The sequence below is a fragment of the Chiloscyllium plagiosum genome, chromosome 12 (genome assembly GCF_004010195.1).
Source record: "Chiloscyllium plagiosum isolate BGI_BamShark_2017 chromosome 12, ASM401019v2, whole genome shotgun sequence".
Lineage (NCBI taxonomy): Eukaryota > Metazoa > Chordata > Chondrichthyes > Orectolobiformes > Hemiscylliidae > Chiloscyllium > Chiloscyllium plagiosum.
In genome coordinates this window covers 58,242,079-58,261,859 of record NC_057721.1, presented here as the reverse complement: position 1 = coordinate 58,261,859, position 19,781 = coordinate 58,242,079, and the positions used below count along the sequence as shown (strand labels likewise).

The window sequence follows — 19,781 nt, the reverse complement described above, 5'->3', positions numbered from 1 at the left end:
TTGGAGTGGGCAGCTGAAGGTTTTTAGAGGAGAAATGTGAGGTGAATAGCTTTTAGAGGAAAGATCATTGAGACACAGTTTAAGCTAAAGGGCACTATACTAAAAGGTTTGCAGGAGCAGAGGGATCTGGGCTTAATATACTCAAGTCATCTAGGTAATCCAAGATGGAGGACAGGAAAAATTTCTGGCTGTAACAGCTGCTCCTTTATTGAGGTATTTTAGGTGTTGGAGGTGATTTCCTCAAATTCCACTAGCAGCAATTACTGTTTCATATGCTGTTGCATTGTTTTGGAATTTTGGAAAAAAAAATAGTCAAAACAACAGCAGTTTTAAAAGGGAGAAGAACAGACAAAGGAAGCACATGGTGAGGTCTGTGCAGGAGAGAGAGAGAAAGAAAGAAATAGACATTGTTTTTGTTGTTTGAATTCATGTATCGCTGGACATCGGAATGCATCTGGGAAAATTAACAAACAGTGAAATTCACAACTAATCTTGGAGGAACTGTTGGGCGACATTCGCAGCACAGAATCAGATAAGTTCATTATTGTTTTAAGTGTGGCATACAAAAAGTCTGCAGTAGTGAGTAGAATGGGTTCTTTCTTGATTATAAGCTTTTGGAGATATGTCTCTTGATTAAACTTAAAATATAAGCCATAACTATTAATTTAACCTGCGGCCGTGTTTGTAGAGGAATAAGACGGTGTTATTTTCTGGGTCTGTAGATTGTGAAGGAGCAAAAATGGCCTTTAGTAGAGTGATATGCACTTTTTGTCAGGTGTGGGAGTTTAAAGAGAGTTTAAGGATTACTGTGGATTATATCTGCCATAAATGCTGTTGGTTGCAAGTCTTATCAGATCAAATGGATCGGTTGTAGAGACAGTTAGAATTTGCAGCAGCAACAGTATGTGATGGATGGCAGTTATAGGAAGGGGGGAAAGTCTCAGATACAGTCAGATAGATGGTTAACTCCAGGAAAAGTAAGAGAGGTAGGCAGCTAGTGCAGGAGTCTTTTGTGGATATACCCATTTCAAATAGGTATGCTGTTTGGAAAATGTAGGGGGTGATGGATTCTCAGGGGAACGTAGCATGAACAGCCATCTTTCGGGTATTGAGACTGGTTCGAATGCAACAAGGAGTACGTTGGGTTCCAAGAGATCAACTGTGTTAGGAGATTCTGTAGTCCGAGGTACAGGTAGATGTTTCTGTGGCTAGCGGCGAAAAAGCAGAATGGTGTATTGCTTCCCTAATGCCAGGATCAAGGATGCCTCAGAGAGGGTGCAGAATGTTCTCACGGGGGAGAGGGGCCAGCAGGAGGTCATTGTCCACATTGGAACCAATGACATAGGAAGGGAAAAGGTTGAGATTCTGAAGGGAGATTACAGAGAGTTAGGCAGGAATTTATAAAGGAGGTCCTTGAGAGTAGTAATAATTGGATTACTCCCGGTGCTACGAGCTAGTGAGGGCAGGAATAGGAGAATAGAGCAGATGAATGTATGGCTGAGGAGCTGGTGTACGGGAGAAGGATTCACATTTTTGAATCATTGGAATCTCTTTTGGGCTAGAAGTGACCGATACAAGAAGGACAGATTACATCTAAATTGGAAGGGGACTAATATACTGGCAAGGAAATTGGCTAGAGCTGCTTGGGACAATTTAAACTAGTAAGGTGGGGGTGGGACCCCAGGAGATAATGCGGAAAGAAATCAACCTGAGACTGGTACAGTTGAGAACAGAAGGGAATCAAACAGTCAGGGCAAGCAGGGACAAGGTAGGACTAATAAATTAAACTACATTTAATTCAATGCAAGGGGCCTAACGGGAAAGGCAGATGAACTCAGGGCATGGTTAGGAACATGGGACTGGGATATCATAGCAATTACAGAAACATGGCTCAGGGATGGGCAGGACTGGCAGCTTAATGTTCCAGGGTACAAATGCTACAGGAAGGATAGAAAGGGAGGCAAGAGAGGAGGGAGAGTGGCATTTTTGATAAGGGATAGCATTACAGCTGTGCTGAGGGACGATATTCCTGGAAATACATCCAGGGAAGTTATTTGGGTGGAACTGAGAAATAAGAAAGGGATGATCACCTTATTGGGATTGTATTATAGACCCCCTAATAGTCAGAGGGAAAATGAGAAACAAACTTGTAAGGAGATCTCAGCTATCTGTAAGAAAAATAGGGTGGTTATGGTAGGGGATTTTAACTTTCCAAACACAGACTGGAACTGCCATAGTGTTAAGGATTTAGATGGGGAGGAATTTGTTAAGTGTGTACAAGAAAATCTTCTGATTCAGTACCTACGAGAGACAGTGCAAAACTTGACCTACTCTTGGGAAATAAGGCAGGGCAGGAGACTGAGGTATCAGTGGGAGGACACTTTGGGGCCAGCAACCATAAATCTATTAGTTTTAAAATAGTGATGGAAATGGATAGACCAGATCTAAAAGTTGAAGTTTGGGAAATAAGGCAGGGCAGGAGACTGAGGTATCAGTGGGAGGACACTTTAGGGCCAGCGACCATAAATCTATTAATTTTAAAATAATGATGGAAATGGATAGACCAGATCTAAAAGTTGAAGTTCTAATTTGGACAAAGGCCAATTTTGACGGTATTAGGCAAGTACTTTTGAAAGCTGATTGGGGTAGATATTCACAGGTAAAGGAATGGCTGAAAAATGGGAAGCCTTCAGAAATGAGATAACAAGAATCCAGAGAAAGTATATTCCTGTTAGGGTGAAAGGGAAGGCTGGTAGGTATAGGGAATGCTGGATGACTAAAGGAATTGAGGTTTGGTTAAGTCAAAGAAGGAAGCATATTTAAGGTATAGATAGGATAGATCGAGTGAATCCTTAGAAGAGTATAAAGGCAGTAGGAGTATACTTAAGAGGGAAATCAGGAGGGCAAGAAGGGGACATGAAATAGCTTTGGCAAATAAAATTAAGGAGAGTCCAAACGGTTTTTACAAATACATTAAGGACAAAAGGGTAACTAGAGAGAGAATAGGGCCCCTCAAAGATCAGCAAGGCAGCCTATGTGTGGAGATGCAGAAAATGGGGGAGATACTAAACGAGTATTTTGCATCAGTATTTACTGTGGAAAAGGATATGGAAGATATAGACTGTAGGGAAATAGATGGTGACATCTTACAAAATGCCCATATTACAGAGGAGGAAGTGCTGGATGCCTTGAAATGCGTAAAGCTGGATAAATCCCCAGGACTTGATCAGGTTAACCTAGAACTCTGTGGGAAGCTAGAGAAGTGATTGCTGGGCCTCTTGCTGAGATATTTGTATCATCGATAGTCACAGGTGAGGTGCTGGAAGACTGGAGTTTGGCTAACGTGGTGCAACTGTTTAAAAAGGGTGGTAAGGACAAGCCAGGGAACTATAGACCAGTGAGCCTGACGTCGGTGGTGGGCAAGTTGTTAGAGACCGTCCTGAGGGGCAGGATATACATGTATTTGGAAAGACAAGAACTGATTAGGGATAGTCAACATGGTTTTGTGTGTGGGGAATCTTGTCTCACAAACTTGATTGAGTTTTTTGAAGAAGTACCAAAGAGGATTGATGAGGCCAGAGCGGGAGATGTGATCTATATGGACTTCAGTAAGGCGTTCAACAAGGTTCCCCATGGGAGACTGATTAGCAATATTAAATCTCATAGAATATAGGGAGAACTAGCCATTTGGATACAGAACTGGCTCAAAGGTAGAAGATAGAGGGTAGTGGTGGAGGGTTGTTTTTCAGACTGGAGGCCTGTGACCAGGGGAGTGCCACAAGGATCGGTGCTGGGCCCTCTACTTTTTGTCATTTATGTAAATGATTTGGATACGAGCATAAGCGATACAGTTAATAATTTTGCAGATGACACCAAAATTGGAGGAGTAGTGGACAGCGAAGAAGGTTACCTCAGATTACAACAGGATTTTGACCAGATGGGCCAATGGGCTGATAAGTGGCAGATGGAGTTTAATTCAGATAAGTGCGAGGTGCTGCATTTTGGGAAAGAAAATTTTAGCAGGACTTAATGGTAATAGTCCTTGGGAGTGTTGCTGAACAAAGAGACCTTGGAGTGCAGGTTCATAGCTCCTTGAAAGTGGAGTCGCAGGTAGATAGGATAGTGAAGAAGGCGTTTGGTATGCTTTCTTTTATTGGTCAGAGTATTGAGTACAGGAGTTGGGAGGTCATGTTGCGGCTGTACAGGACATTTGTTAGGCCACTGTTGGAATATTGCGTACAATTCTGGTCTCCTTCATATCGGAAAGATGTTGTGAAACTTGAAAGGGTTCAGATAAGACTTACAATAATGTTGCCAGGTTTGGAGGATTTGAACTACAGGGAGATGCTGAACAGGCTAGGGCTGTTTTCCCTGGAGTGTCGGAGGCTGAGGGGTGACCTTATAGAGGGTAAATAGACAAAGTCTTTTCCCTGGGGTCGGGGAGTCCAGAACGAGGGGGCATAGTTTCAGTGTGAGAGGGGAAAGATATAAAAGAGACCTAAGGGACAACTTTTTCAGACAGAGGGTGGTACATGTATGGAATGAGCTGCCAGAGGAAGTGGTGGAGGCTGGTACAATTGCAACATTTAAGAGGCATCTGGATGGGTATATGAATAGGAAGGGTTTGGAGGGATATGGGCCGGGTGCTGGCAGGTGGGATTAGATTGGGTTGGGATATCTGGTCGGCGTGGACAAGTTGGACCGAAGGGTCTGTTTCCATACTGTACATCTCTATGACTCTATTAAAAGGTGGTAGGGAACAGACAGAGCAGTTGTAAGACATGCAGTATCCAACACTTTATTAATAGTGTCATAGTATAGACTTGCAAAAATGCTATGCTGAACTCACAAGACATTTGTTAGACCTCAGCTCAGTCAGGGGCCACACTTTAGGAATGACCTGAATGCATAGGAGAGAGTGCAAAAGGGAGGTGATAGTAGTATTATTGCTGGACTATTAATACAGAGTCCCAAGAAATACTCTGGGGTTCTGTGATTGAATTTAAATTAAAGGAAAATATAGAATTAAAAGGTTTAACAATGACCATTAAACAACTGTGGATTGTTGGAAAAATCCACCTGTTTCACCAATGTCCTTGTAAGATAGAAACAGCTGTCCTTACCCAGTCTGGCTCACCTGATTCCAGACTCTCGGTAATGTGGTTGATATTTAACTGCCCTCTGGGCCATTAGGGATGGGCAATAAGTGCTGGCCAGCCTGTGACACCCAAATCTCATCAATGATTTTGTTTTTTAAAAAGTGGTTTATGAAAGTGGCTCCAGTGATGAGAAACATCAGCTGTGCGGAGAGACTGAAGAAGTTGGTTCTGTTTTCCTTGGAGGGGAAATGGCTGAGAGGAGATTTGGTAGTTTGCAAAATTAAGGAAGCTCTCGACAGAATGGATAGGATGAAGCTATTCCCATTTGTAAAAGGACCAAGATCTAGACAATGCAGATTTAAAGCAATTTGCAAAAGAAACAAATGTGTTATGAGATGTGAAATGTTTCCACACAACATGTAGTTAAGTTCTGGAAAGCACTATCTGAAAGTGTATTGTAGGCTGGTTCAACTGAGGTAACCATGAGGATATTGGAATGATTACCTGAATAGAAATAACGTGCATGGTCACTGGGAAATAGCATTAAATCACAATATTTCTAAAGAGCCTGTACCGACACAATGGGCAAAATGGCCTCCTTCTATTTTGTATGTTTTCTAAGATTCTGTAATTGTGGCCTCAGCTTTATTTTCCTGACTACCTTAGATAACTGTTGATTCCCTTTTTAGTCAAAAAAGCATCTTAGAAAGCATGAACATTACTAGTTTGTGGGAAAATGACATTTAATAATGAAACAGACACCAGATGAGAAATGGGCTTTAAAAAAATACAATCAGATTGGTTTCAATTCAATTTTTCAATGCTGAAAGGCTCATTGGACTTGACTCTTATAGAAAATAGGCTATAACTCCAACTCTTGAACCCTAATACAATGAAGTTGAAATGCAGTTCAGGTGGTGTTAATGATGACTGTCATTATAATTATTCTGGGCGGGTACTGCAAATGCTGGAGATTAGAGTCAAGATTAGAGTGGTGCTGGAAAAGCACAGCAGGTCAGGCAGCATCTGAGGAGCAGGAAAAATTGACGTTGCAGGCAAAAGTCCTTCATCTGACCTTTTGTGCTTTTCCAGCACCACGCTAATCTTGATTATAATTATTCTATCAATTACATGTCTGTTCACATCTGGACACTTGAACCTTTGCATTTTGGGGACACAGTAACAGTGGTTTTGTTACTGGACCAGTAATCCAAAGGCCAGATCTCATAATCCAGAAATATGAAATCAAATCTTACCATGGTTGCTAGGAAATACCAATTCAAAGTAATAAAAAATTCAATCTGGAATAGAAGGCCTGTGTGTAGCCACTGTGACACTTGTGTTGAACTCCTAACTGCCTCCCCAATGTTTAGAGAAGGAAACCCACAGGCTATATCTGGTCTAGCCTAAACACAAAGTAGTGGTCTCATTGCAATGTGCTTAACTCTCAACAACACTGGAATGACCAATAAGTGCTCGTCTGATCAGAAACGCCCATATCCCAAGCATGATGATTTTAAAGTTGTGAATTGGAAGGTCATCTTTGACTCAGCAGTTCCCAGGAATTCTCCTAGATTTACCCCGACTGGATCGTGTACTAATTAGGCAGCTTACACAGACAGTAAAAATATCAATCAAGATGGTGTCAATAACACTAATAGATGTTATCACTATTCTGCTGATTCAGCAGATCGTCCAGGATGACAGTGAGAAATGGCATGCAAACAAAAAGGTAACAGTCAAAGTGAGAGTCAATCAAATTTGTCTTTTTCAAAAGCTCTTTTTTCTTCTGAAATGGCATCTCATCGACCAAAAACCTTTTGCAGAAAAGAACATCCTGTGTTCTCCTTCTGTTCTCTGGGTGATTTCCTTAAAATTGTGCCATCTTTTTGCCACTCCACTGACCAATGGAAATAGAGATTCTCTGCCTGTTGATTAATATTCTTCCCAACAGTGCACAAACCCATCACTTCTTCTCAACTCACATTGTTTTCACGAAAAGGCCCAAACCCAAATTTCACCATGGACAGGATTTCTAATTTTTCAAGATTTTACAATTACTTACCTCTCACAAAGTTCAGAAAAGTACATAAAAAGATTTTTCAAATCTATTTTGGTTTTAGTATTTGTATACGACTTGTATTTTCTCATAATTGTCAGCTTTGTTATCAAGTCAGGCAGTATCCAAGGAGCAGGAGAATCGACGTTTCAGGCATGAGCCCTTCTTCTTGAAGAAGGGCTCATGCCTGAAACGTCGATTCTCCTGCTCCTTGGATGCTGCCTGACCTCCTGCGCTTTTCCAGCAACATATTTTCAGCTCTGATCTCCAGCATCTACAGTCCTCACTTTCTCCTAGCCTTGTTATCAAGTTAATTTTCAAAAAGAACTTATGGCTCTCATTAAGGTAGGCTCAGTAGTTAAGTAGTAAATCTAAAGTTGAGTCCTTTGGCCAAAACCATTGGCTCACGTTTTGCTCAGCAAGATTTAGGATAAGCTAATAAACCTGTCAAAATGTATTTTTAAAACATAGACATTTAATTAGTAATACAAATCTAACTTACCTGTGAACAAAATGCATTTTCTCAAGGTAAGTACAGCCTTTTGCAACATCCAGACATATGTCTATAAGGTCACCCACACAGAGCAAGGGCTAATGAAAAAATAGAATTTGAGATTGAAAGTTATTCTCACAGCATTAATTATACAAAAAAAATTAAAATGCTTAAGTTAGAAGTCAAATAGATGTTAAATAATAACAATTTGTGTTCTGTTTAATCAAAACTGGATAAATATCCACGTGCTTGCATATCCAAATGCCTGTGAAACAGCAAATCATTAGGATAAATGACTGGGTGGAAAGGATTTAATATTTTTACATCGTCCTTCGGAAAGAAGGTGATGATAGTTACGAAAGGCATTGAGCTTGAAATACAGAGGGCCAATCTTGTGTGAAAATTTCACAATGATTTTCATAAAATTTTATTTTTAATGTTATTTTGTCCTTAAAATTAAAATAACTGAATTCCTGGCGACTTAAATCATGCATGATTAGAGTTTCTTTTTAAAGTTCACCAAGAACTAATCACATCAAGTTGATCCAAAAACTGGCAAAACAATAAAAATTTTCTTTTCAAGTACAGTCAATAAAGTAAATTTTCATATCATAACCTACTTTTCACTTTCCAAAATGAACTTTTCAATTCACCGACCACACAAGAAACACAACCCAGCGCGAGTTTTTCAGAACTTAGAACCAGCTAAATACACCTAAGATTCAAAGAGCATGAGCAATCAACATGGAGCCTCATTAACTAGTTACTCCATGCTTTCTGTTGCTTCTTCTTACAGCTCTCTCTGCAGGTTTTGTTCTATGGCAGCTTTACGTGAACACTACAAATTGCAAATTAAAAATACCAGAACACTAAAGCAGGTTTGACATTGTTCTGTAAATTACAAATTAAATAAGAGATTAACATTCAAAACAATACAATTGTAAAAGGACAATACATGTTATGATAGGTTCGTCTGAAGATATAATGATTTGATAAAAAGATGTTGAGAGAGTGAAAAGAAATAGAAATGAGTGAGAGGAGAGTGAGGACTAAGACAGCTGTAAGATAGCATATTTCAGTTTACAGATGTGATTAGGATTTCATTGTAAAATGAAGGATTTTATTTCCTATTCATTGATAAATATTTTGTAGATTATACCATGGTAAGGGGTTATTAAGTTCATGTTGCATATTTCCAAAAATACTAATGAAAAAGATCTGCAATTTTATTACTCATCTTCCAGCAATATAATGACGAGATTGTCAATTATTTCTATCTAACCCACCTGAGATCCTCTAGCTCCCCGGAGATAACTGAGCAAGTCTCTTCCCTTCATGAGCTCCAGGAGTAAGAATTGTGGCTCATTCAGTAGGCACACACCCAGCAGCTTAACTATATGGGAATGATCAAAATGACTAAAAGAAAACAAAGGCTCACAATAAGAATTAAAGTTGCCATAGTTAGAGAGCAGAAATCTGCCAGTGCAAAAAAAAGCTAAAACAAAAGTATTAATGAAAGACAAACCTTAGATTAGATTCCCTACAGTGTGAAAACAGGCCCTTCAGCCCAACAAGTCCACACCGACCCTCCGAAGAGCAATCCACTCAGACCCATTCCCCTACACCTAACACTACGGGCAATTTAGCATGGCCAATTCACCTAACCTGCACATCTTTGGACTGTGGGAGGAAACCGGAGCACCTGGAGGAAACCCACGCAGACACGGGGAGAATGGTCAAACTCCATACAGACATTTGCCTGAGGGGGGAATTGAACCTGGGTCTCTGGCACTGTGAGGCAGCAGTGCTAACCACTGTGCCACCGTGCTACAAAGTGCATTGCTTTGTAAAAACACAAGAAAGAGGAAATTTGGAACTAATGTTTATTCAGAGTTATTTGAAAGAATCTTTTGTCAAAAAAGTCACCTTGGGAACACTTGACCCCCATCCTTAAGTTCATAGTAAGATCAGCAAAAATAATTCCTGTAGATAATGTACAGTGTTTCAGTGTAGATGAGACAAAATCAATTGCATATTTCGTTATCTCTGCCACTGAAGGTGGGTAGAGTCAATGTTTACCCATGTGTTTACAGGCCACTAAACAAACTGTATTTCAAAAACAAATTTTTTTTAATAAACCTTACACAAATACAGTATCGATGAAGGAAGTCTACGTTAGAGTGATGCTGGAAATAGCATTTTCCTGCTCCTCGGATGCTGCCTGACCTGCTGTGCTTTTCCAGTACCACTCCAATCTAGACTCTGGTATCCTTGTTTTTACCTATGGATGAAGGAAAACTGATTAATATTTGAAGGAGGTAGGCATCAGGTTGGATTTTGATTTGCTTCCACTAAAGTAGGGCAAGTTGATTTTAAGAACGTTATGGACGATTTTAACTGGAACATCATTGATTGTTTTAGAAATTTGTGTATTATTTCAGCCACCAAGGTAGAATTTGTCAGAGCTGCCAAGAGATGTACAAAGTTTTTAGGGCAGACTATTGGGTGCTAGCGGGAAAAAGCCTCAAGAGACAGTCAGAGTTATACAGCACAGAAACAGACCCTCCCGTTCAACCAGTCCATGCCAACAATAATCCCAAACGAAATTAATCCCACCTATCTGCACTTGGTCCATATCCCTCCAAACATTTCTAATTCATGCACTTATCTAAATGTAATTTAAATATTGTAACTGTACCCAGATCCACCACTTCCTCTGAAAGTTCATTCCAGACATGAACCACAGTCAGTGTAAAAAAAAAGCCCCATGATATTTTAAAGTCTTTCTCCTCTCACCTTAAAAATATGCCCCCTTGTCTTGAAATCCCCGTAGGGAAAGGACACCTGCTATTTTCTTTATCTACACCCCTCATGACTTTATAAATCACTATAAGGTCACCTCTTAATCTTCTATGCCCCAGTGAAAAATGTCCCAGCCTATCCAGCCTCTCCTTATAACTCAAACCCTCCATCCTGGTAAATCATTTCTGAATCCTCTCCAATTTAATAATATCCTTCCTGTAACAGGGAGACCAGAACTGGACACAGTACTCTCTGGAAGAGACCTCACCAATGTCATGTACAACATCAACAAAACATTCCAACTTCGATACTCAGAGGTCTGAGCAATGAAAGCAAGTGTACTAAATGTTTTTTTTAACCACCCTATATATATATAATTGTGATAACACTGAATTAACAGAGATTGGCAGAGATACGCATTGAGTGCCCTTTTTACTTACAAGATGCAACTTTCACATGCCGAAAAAAGAATCCTAATTGCATTTGTTTGTCAAGCAAATTGTCATTAACATGGAGGTACGTAAGAGAGAAAACCAAGAAATTTTGCAATTAACTAGTGCTTTTCAAGGTCATTGGATGACTCCATGAACTGTACAGCCAAGGAAGTGCTTTTGAAGAGCAGTCATAATGTAACATCGGAAAACTGGATAAAAAGGCACAGCCATTATTTCACTCAGACATAGATCAATATCAAACTCTAGGGAGGATTTTCATTTGGTCCAGTTATTGCAATATCACAGTTATTTTATAAATAACACATTTAAAATTTTGATGCACATTCAGAAGAACATTTCTTATACTTTTAAATAATCTGACAAAAAAATTCAAACAACTTAAAATTAGATCTGAATTTAGAGAAACTCCAAGTATAGACCAAGTTGTTTGCTTTCTTCAGTGAACATCTTTAAGCAGGGACATTGCATATCCTTCTGCTGCAAGTTTTGCCCCTGCTCCACCTCTCCTACTTTCTCTCAAAATATTTTGTGGTATTGTTTTGTCATTGGAAACTAAATCCTCTTGCAATCATTCCTATTCATAATCCCCAAAAGTTCCCAATCACTCGCAGAATTTTGGGTTCTTGCACAGGTTTGAATTTGAAACACTCTGCTGTCAATATATAATCATGAAGTTCTCCAACAATTTTCAACCTGTAGCACCTTTACTCTTCAGTGTTAGAGAAGCATAAATATCTCAGTCATTGCTTACCAATAAACCTACCTCATTAAATGGGCCTCTTTGAGGAATTCAGACTTTTCATGATCAGTTGCCCCTTTTCTCAGAGTCTGGTAAGTAAATAAATATACTCTTGTGAAACTGCATTGCAATTTTGGCTAATAACTTTCAGCTTAATGTGAATTTATTGATTTCAGTTGTGACCACTAAATTCAATTGGTATCTAAGACAGAAAAAAACGTATTACAATGAATTTTCTATTTCCCACAACAACTAAGTAAGGAGGGGACATTGATAACACACTGACAATCTGGTTAGAACTTTGAAAGTTAATCTCAATTATAAATGCATATTGAGTTTGAATTCAGGGTTCAACTCCAAGTGGGAATTTAGTTAACTGGAGGGGAATTGGGGGCCTTTATGAAAATGACTCAAGCTGTGTCAAGAAGGTCAGTGCAGTTCTGACCTAGAGATTATAACTTGCATTTATCCTATCAGTATGTTTGCCTTAAAAAAGCTTATATGTGAGGCTAAACTTTCCTAGCCACTGAACAATATTGTCATTGACGAGAAAGTTTAGATAATTGCGTGAGATCAGCAATAAGATGATTACTGATGTCAAGAGCAAAAGGTCAAACTTTCTAATAAAGTGTTAAACAGTGAGATGAGATGCTTACCAGTGAGCAGGGAAAGGCCTAATTGCATGCTTCAGCATGCATCAACATTCACATTATGTCATCTTGCCTCACTGCTATGCAGATTTCCCATTCTCCCACCCACATTGGTGACACACAAGTCAGAGAGGTAAACAGGTGACTTCAGTTCACAGTTTACTTCTGCAGACTCCATCTTGGACACCATGCACAAACAGCTCTGGGCATGCTCATGCAGTGAGCAACATCATGCACCACCATCCAATTGGGTCTCCAGGTCCTTGTCAGCAAAGCAGGGTGCCAATTTGGGGCAACTAACAGGAACCATGCAGGGCAGCTGCATAGTGCCAGCATTACCTGAATACATGCCTGGGCTTCAAACTGATGGTGGCACCAAGAATTCTGGGAGGTCCCGTGGAACTAGTTTAGTTTGGAAAACTTGATCAGCATGGACAAGCAAGACCAAAGGGTCTGTTTCTGTGCTGTATAACTCTATGAGTCTAACAGACAGTACATCCAAATGTGATAAAGGAGACTCCAATGAATAGGGTGTTACAGGGGTGGGGTGCACAGGTAATTAAACAAATATGGACATACAGTTTGAGGAAAATCATTATGGCTCACAGAGAGAAACCATCCATAAAAATCTCACCAAAACTGATTCTTAGTTTGTTTCTGGTAAAATTCAGCTTGAGGGGTACCACTGAATCTAATGCCCAATTTAAGATCAGTGATTGTAGAAAGAAACTGTTAGCAGCAACTGTAACATTGACTTACTGGAAGGCAAGAATATGCCTTCTTTCTACTGCTCATGTCTAACAGTTAGGGTTACACACACAGCGCACTCCCAATAGGAAATGTGGGAACTCACTGCATCATGTGAGTCATTTCCATTTGCATTGCAATCAAAGACTAATCAAGGAGTCTTCAGAATAACAAAGATCAGATACACAGAAAAGCAGAGCTTGCATGAAAGCACAAGGGCTGAAAATGTGATGCTGGAAAAGCGCAGCAGGTCAGGCAGCATCCAAGTAACAGGAGAATCGACGTTTCGGGCATAAGCCCTTCTTCAGGAATGAGGAAAGTGTGTCCAGCAGGTTAGGATAAAAGGTAGGGAGGAAGGACTTAGGGGAGGGGCGTTGAAAATGCGATAGGAAATGCGATAGAAAGCACAATACAACCAAAGAATTACCTAGAAGTGCAGTCACTGTTTTTTGTGGCAAAAGTGACACCTAATGAAAGCTACCATATCTCATGGAAAACATTCAAATCAATAGTTAATCTATTCTTGCTGGTGCTGAGAAAGGAAAGAATGTTCTCCCAGACACTCAGAGAATTTCTGAGTCTTCTTTGTCAGGATCCATTTGAGAAAGTGTACTGATATGCAAGTCCCTCTGTGCCCAAAACATCATCAGAAAAATTAAAGACTGAATCAAATTACTCAAAATCCCAATTTACCTGCCTGACAAATTCAGGTTATTAAAATAGATTCTTTACTTAACAAGAAATTACAGTTTATTCCAAATAAATCAGTTCCAGCCACAAGCAAAATAAATATAAACTTTACAGTTTATAACTCCTTAATTTAAACATTATCCTTCTAAAACCAGCACACACATGCAGAAGTCATAGACAAACAAGGAAATATAGTGGAGGGAAACAAAATGGAATGCAGTCCATAGCGTCAATCCACTGGATTCAACAATCTGTCTTTTAGCTCAAACTCTCCATTCCCAGCAACATCTGTGTAAACCATTCCTGAACCCTTTCAAGTTTAGCAACATCTTTTCTATAGCAGGAAGACCAGAATTGAATGCAGTATTCTAAAAGTGGCCTCACTAATGTCCCATACAGCTGCAACATGATGTCCCAACTCCTATACTCAATACACTGGCCAATGAAGTCAAGTGCGCCAAACACCTTCTTAACCACCTTGCCTACCTGCGACTCCACTTTGGAAGAACTATGCACCTGCACCCCTAGGTCTCTCTGTTCGATAATAATCACCAGGGCCCTCCCGTTAACTGTATGTCCTGCCCTGATTTGCCTTACAAAACGGCAACACCTCACATTTATCTAAATTAAACTCCATCTGCCGTTCCTTGGCCCATTGACCCATCTGTGGTTCAAGGCTGGAATCAAACCTGGGTCCCTGGCACTGTGAGGGAGCAGTGTTAACCATTGTACACCATGCTACCCCAGATTTATTAATGGGATTCAAATTTCACTATCGACCATGTTGGGATACAAAGCCACGTTCATAAAGCATAGAGCTGGGTCCTCTGGGTTTCTGGAGAAGTCTTACTCTACCTCGATCTACACTTTGCAAACCTTGAATATACTTCAAGTACAAGCTTTAGTTACCTAATGGGGAAAGATAGGATTGCTTTAACTGAGGGATATTGAAACATGAGCATAATTCAAGATTATAACTTTATACCTTGTAGTTTTAATATCAGGTCTACCCTTATGAATTAATTGTTGGATGTCAAAATTTTCTTTATATTGTTAAACATTTCTGTTTGAGTTTGCAAAATAGGATACCACCTGGGATATTAATTTCTTTTAGACAAACTTGGCATATTTCTAATATTTTATGTTTTTACTTCAAATTTTCTGTTTTATTTCCAATTTAGATTGCTTGTGCAGCTAAGATTTCATGGCATGCAATGCAGCACTCACTTTCATTTCCCTTTACCAAATACATTGTTGAGCACTTACTTTCACAGCTACTTTGACATTGCCACTACCAGGCCCCAAAATGTCTTCAGCTTTTCCTTCAAACACTTCTCCAAATGCTCCACTACCAAGAAAATTTAGCAAAGTAAGTTTCTGTCTTGGAAACAGTGGAAGAGATTCAAACTCCACATGTGCAGGGAGGGAACTGAAAAAAGAAAGTTTGAATAGTTCATCAAATTTTTATCCTCTTTTCTCCGATTGCAAATGCATTAATAATGAGCACTGCGGAGTTTCAGATCAGTCACAGTTTGAACAGATTTGCACCCTAAAAATTAAAATTTAAACAAAAACAAAGATTCTCTGAGCCCCATTTGATATAATTTGTCAGCAGTCTAAACGCACTGGTCACAGACTTTGCAGCAGCAGTTCAAAGAAATTTGTAGACAGTTTTTTTCACCTTCATTGGATTGTAAGCTTAGAGTTAGTGGTCACCAACGGTAGCAATAGCAATGTTAGTTTACACAACTATAAGCAACCGCAATAGCCTGTACATGCCACATCTACCAGTCTCAAATTTACATTTACCTAACATACAAGTGATTCAGTGTTGTTCATTGAAAATTTGCTTCGACCTGCTTAGCCCAGAATAGAGTTCAATCAATGGCAAATAGTCATAGTCATTCATCAGATTTACAATCCATTAGTCTTGAATGAACTCAGTCATCCATGGTGCGAATCTTAAGATAATGCATGCACCAATATTATAACTGAAGGTTATATAAGAGACCAGGGTACCATGCTTAATAATTAAGGTATAGAATCTAATGCAGGTAAAAGGAAAGAAAGCTAATTGTACCTTGATGTATACCAGATGTTTGTCTGAATTACTGATGCGCTCATATCTCTGATCCAAGCCAGTTCCAAATCTGGGTTATAGTTCACATGAAGAGTGGTTGTGTCTCCCTTTTGTTTATTACGATTTACATTTTGGGCTGAAAAATGTTTAAAAAGTGAAGTTTGCTAAAGAGATAAACATACAAAATTACATTAATAGTGAAACTCTAGCAATTGATTATAACCCAGGGTGAAAGACAAGTCTGGAGGATCTTGCCTTGTCTGTCTGTCTATCTGTCTTTTCTCACATTCCTGATGAAGGGCTTGTGTCTGAAATGTTGATTCTCCTGCTCCTCAGATACTGCCTGATCTGCTGTGCTTTTCCAGCACCACACTCTTGACTCTGATCTCTAGCATCTGCAGTCTTCAGTTTCTCCTAGACAACTGAAGCAAGACTTAAAATTTCTTACAATAATGGCTAACATCCCATTAGCCTTCTAATTAGTTTGCATCATCTGAATGTTAGCCTTCAGTGACTTATTACATGGATACCTACACCCTGCTATATGACTACACTTTCCAATCTCTTACCATTTAAGAAATACTCTGCTTATCTGTTTCTCCTACCATGCTTACATTTACTCTCACTATACCTCATGTGCCATGGTCTTGCCCAATCACCGAGTCTGATCAAACTCTCCTGAAGCCATTTTACATTATCTTCATACAGACATTTCCATTAACCTTCATATCAGCTACTAATTTGGAAATATTACATTTGTCCTGACATCCAAGTCTTTGATATATATTGTGAACCGCTGGAGCCCATGCACTGATCCTCACTAGTCACAACCTGCCAATGCAAAAATGACCCAATTATGTCTAGTCCATGTTTGTTAACCAATCCTTCTTAACCCATGGCAGTTCATTACCTCTTACCCAAAGTGCTTTAATTTTGCTAACCCACCTCTTGTGAGGGACCTTATCACATCCATTGACTCCTCTTTATTAATTCTGTTAGCAATATCCTCAAAAATTCCAACAAAATTGTCAAATACAATTTCTCATTTGCAAATCCATGCTGACTATGCCCAATCAGATCATTATCATTCAAGAGTTCATTTATCACATCCTGTACAATAGATTTTAGCATTTTCCCTCCTATTGATGCAAGGCTAACAGGATTCACCTGCTTTCTGTCTCACTCCCATCTGAAATAATGGTTATTTTTTAAAATAGCAGATAACATTCCAAATTTTGGAGGTGATCACCAATGCTTCTATAATTCCTATTGCCATTTCCTTCAATGCTCTTGGATGCAGAATATCTGATGCTGAGGATTTATCCCAACTTTAAGACCCATTAAAGTCTCCTGTATAACCTTATAAATACTAACTCAGGTAAAACAGATGCAAACTCACTATTTAGTTTCTGCCATTTCTCTGTTTCCCATTACAAATTCTCCTGACTTTGCCTGTAACAGACCTGCATATATTATAGCCCGACATTTTCTTTTTCTGTACCAAAAAAACCTTCACAGTTCATTTACATTTTGTATCAATATTCTATTCTCCCTTTTCTGATCAGTTCCTTGGTCCTTCTTTGCTGTATGCAAAATCTGTACTCAGATTTATCACTATTTCTGGCAACTTTATAACTCTCATCTTTTCACCTCATACAATCCTTAACTTCCTTTCCAGCCACAGTTGAACCACCTCTGATTTTTTTGTAGGTATTTTCTTGAAGGTAGGTACTAGTTCTTTAAAGATTATCCATTGTCTATTTACAGTACTTTCCCAATTTAGCTCGGCCAACCTATGCTTCATATTGTTATAATTTCCCTTATTCAAATTTAAGACCCATGTTCCAGATTGAACTACCTCACTCTCAAATATAAAATTCAATTATATTGTGTTCACTCAACCCCAAGGTTCTCTTGCAAGATTATTAATTAAACTTTCTCATTTCATAATATTGGTCTAAAGTAGCCTATCGTCTTTTTGGCTCAGCATAATGCTATAGAAAAGCATCCCTGAGATACTCTAGAAATTTGGCCTCCACAACTTTAATGCTTAATTGTTTTACACAGTCCATGTGCAGATTAAAGTCACCCATAATTACCCATCCTACATGATTCTGTCCTCTCCTGATTAATACCATGTCTATTTGGTAGTCTATAAATAACTCAAATCAATATCACATTCCTGATGAAGAGCTTATGCTCGAAATGTCGACTCTCCTGCTCCCAAGATGCTGCCTGACCGGCTGTGCTTTTCTAGTACCACACTTTCTGACTCTGATCTCCACCATCTGCAGTCCTCACTTTCTCCTCAAATCAGTATTTTCTGCCCTTTTCTGTTTCTAAGCTCCACCCAAACAGATTCCACTCATTGTTCTTCCATTTGGAGATCCTCACTCACTGACATATTGATGCCATTCCTTTTTAGCAGTGCGAATCCATCTCAATTTCCTTCCAAAGTATCAAATCCCCTGGAAGATTCAGTTCCCAGTCTAGTCACTATGTAGCCATGTTTCTGTAGTGAAAATTATATCTTAACCATTTATCTCTATTTGTGCCTTAGATCATCAATGTGATTGCAAATGCTGCATGCATTCCAGAAGAACAAAGAACAAAGAAAATTACAGCACAGGAACAGGCCCTTCGGCCCTCTAAGCCTGCATCGGCCCTCTAGCTAAATCTGTCGCCTATTTTCTAAGGATCTGTATCCCTCTGCTCCAGACACATCTTAAATGATGCTATCATGCCCACTTCTACCACCTCTGCTGGCAATGCGTTCCAGGAACCCACCATACTCTGCGTAAAGAGCTTTCCACATATACCTCCCTTAAACTTTTCCCCTCTCACTTTGAACTGGTGACACCTAGTAATTGAGTTCTGCACTCTGGGAAAAAGCTTCTTGCTATCCACCCTGTCTATACCTCTCATGATCTTATAGACCGCAAACAGGTCCCCCCTCAACCTTTGAGGAGAAAGTGAGGTCTGCAGATGCTGGACATCAGAGCTGAAAATGTGTTGCTGGAAAAGCGCAGCAGGTCAGGCAGCATCCAGGGAACAGGAGAATCGACGTTTCGGGCATAAGCCCTTCTTCAGGAATAATCCTGATTCCTGAAGAAGGGCTTATGCCCAAAACGTCGATTCTCCTGTTCCCTGGATGCTGCCTGACCTGCTGCGCTTTTCCAGCAACACATTTTCAACCCCCTCAACCTTTGTCTTTCTAATGAAAATAATCCTATTCTACTCAACTTCTCTTCATAGCTAACACCCTCCATAACAGGCAACATCCTGGTGAACTTCCTCTGCACCCTCTCCAAAGCATTCACATCCTTTTGGAAATGTGGTGACCAGAACAGTATGCAGTATTCGACATGTGGCTGAACCAAAGTCTTATACAACTGTAACATGACCTGCCAACTCTTGACCACTCTATTGACTTGTGTTGCCACTTTCAGGGTACATTGGACCTGAACACCCAGATCTCTCTATTCATCAATTTTCCGCAGGACTCTTGCATTTACTGTATTCCATTCACTTTTGAATTGGATCTTCCAAAATGCATCAACTCGCATTTGCTCGGATTGAACTCCATCTACCATTTCTCTGTCCCAACTCTCCGGTATATTCTATACTGTTGTATACTCTGACAGTCCCTTTCACTATCTGCTACTCCACCAATCTTAGTGTCATCTGCAAATGTGCTAATTAGACCACCTATACATTCCTCCAGATCATTGATTTATATCACAAACAACAGTAGCCCCAGCACGGATCCCTGTAGAACACCACTGATTACAGTTCTCCATTTTGAGAAACTCCCTTCCACTATTACTCTCTGTCTCCTGTTGCCTAGCCAGTTCTTTATCCATCTAGCTAGTACATCCTGGATCCCATGTGACTTTAGTTTCTCCATCAGAGTACCATGGGAACCTTATCAAATGCCTTACTGAAGTCCATGTATATGATATCTACA

At 39.6% G+C, this 19,781-nt stretch overlaps 1 protein-coding gene across 1 annotated transcript in view; it reads right to left on the bottom strand.

The window, feature by feature from the left end:
• Window positions 1-19,781, bottom strand: part of LOC122555525 (proto-oncogene tyrosine-protein kinase ROS-like) — a 208,342-nt gene that overhangs the window by 85,654 nt on the left and 102,907 nt on the right. The window contains exons 31-35 of the mRNA XM_043701546.1: window positions 15,815-15,950; window positions 15,001-15,163; window positions 11,672-11,736; window positions 8,938-9,067; window positions 7,661-7,749 (exon numbers count right to left, since the gene is read on the bottom strand). Of these exons, the coding sequence (XP_043557481.1) occupies window positions 7,661-7,749; window positions 8,938-9,067; window positions 11,672-11,736; window positions 15,001-15,163; window positions 15,815-15,950 (583 nt within the window). The remainder of the gene's footprint in view (window positions 1-7,660; window positions 7,750-8,937; window positions 9,068-11,671; window positions 11,737-15,000; window positions 15,164-15,814; window positions 15,951-19,781) is intronic.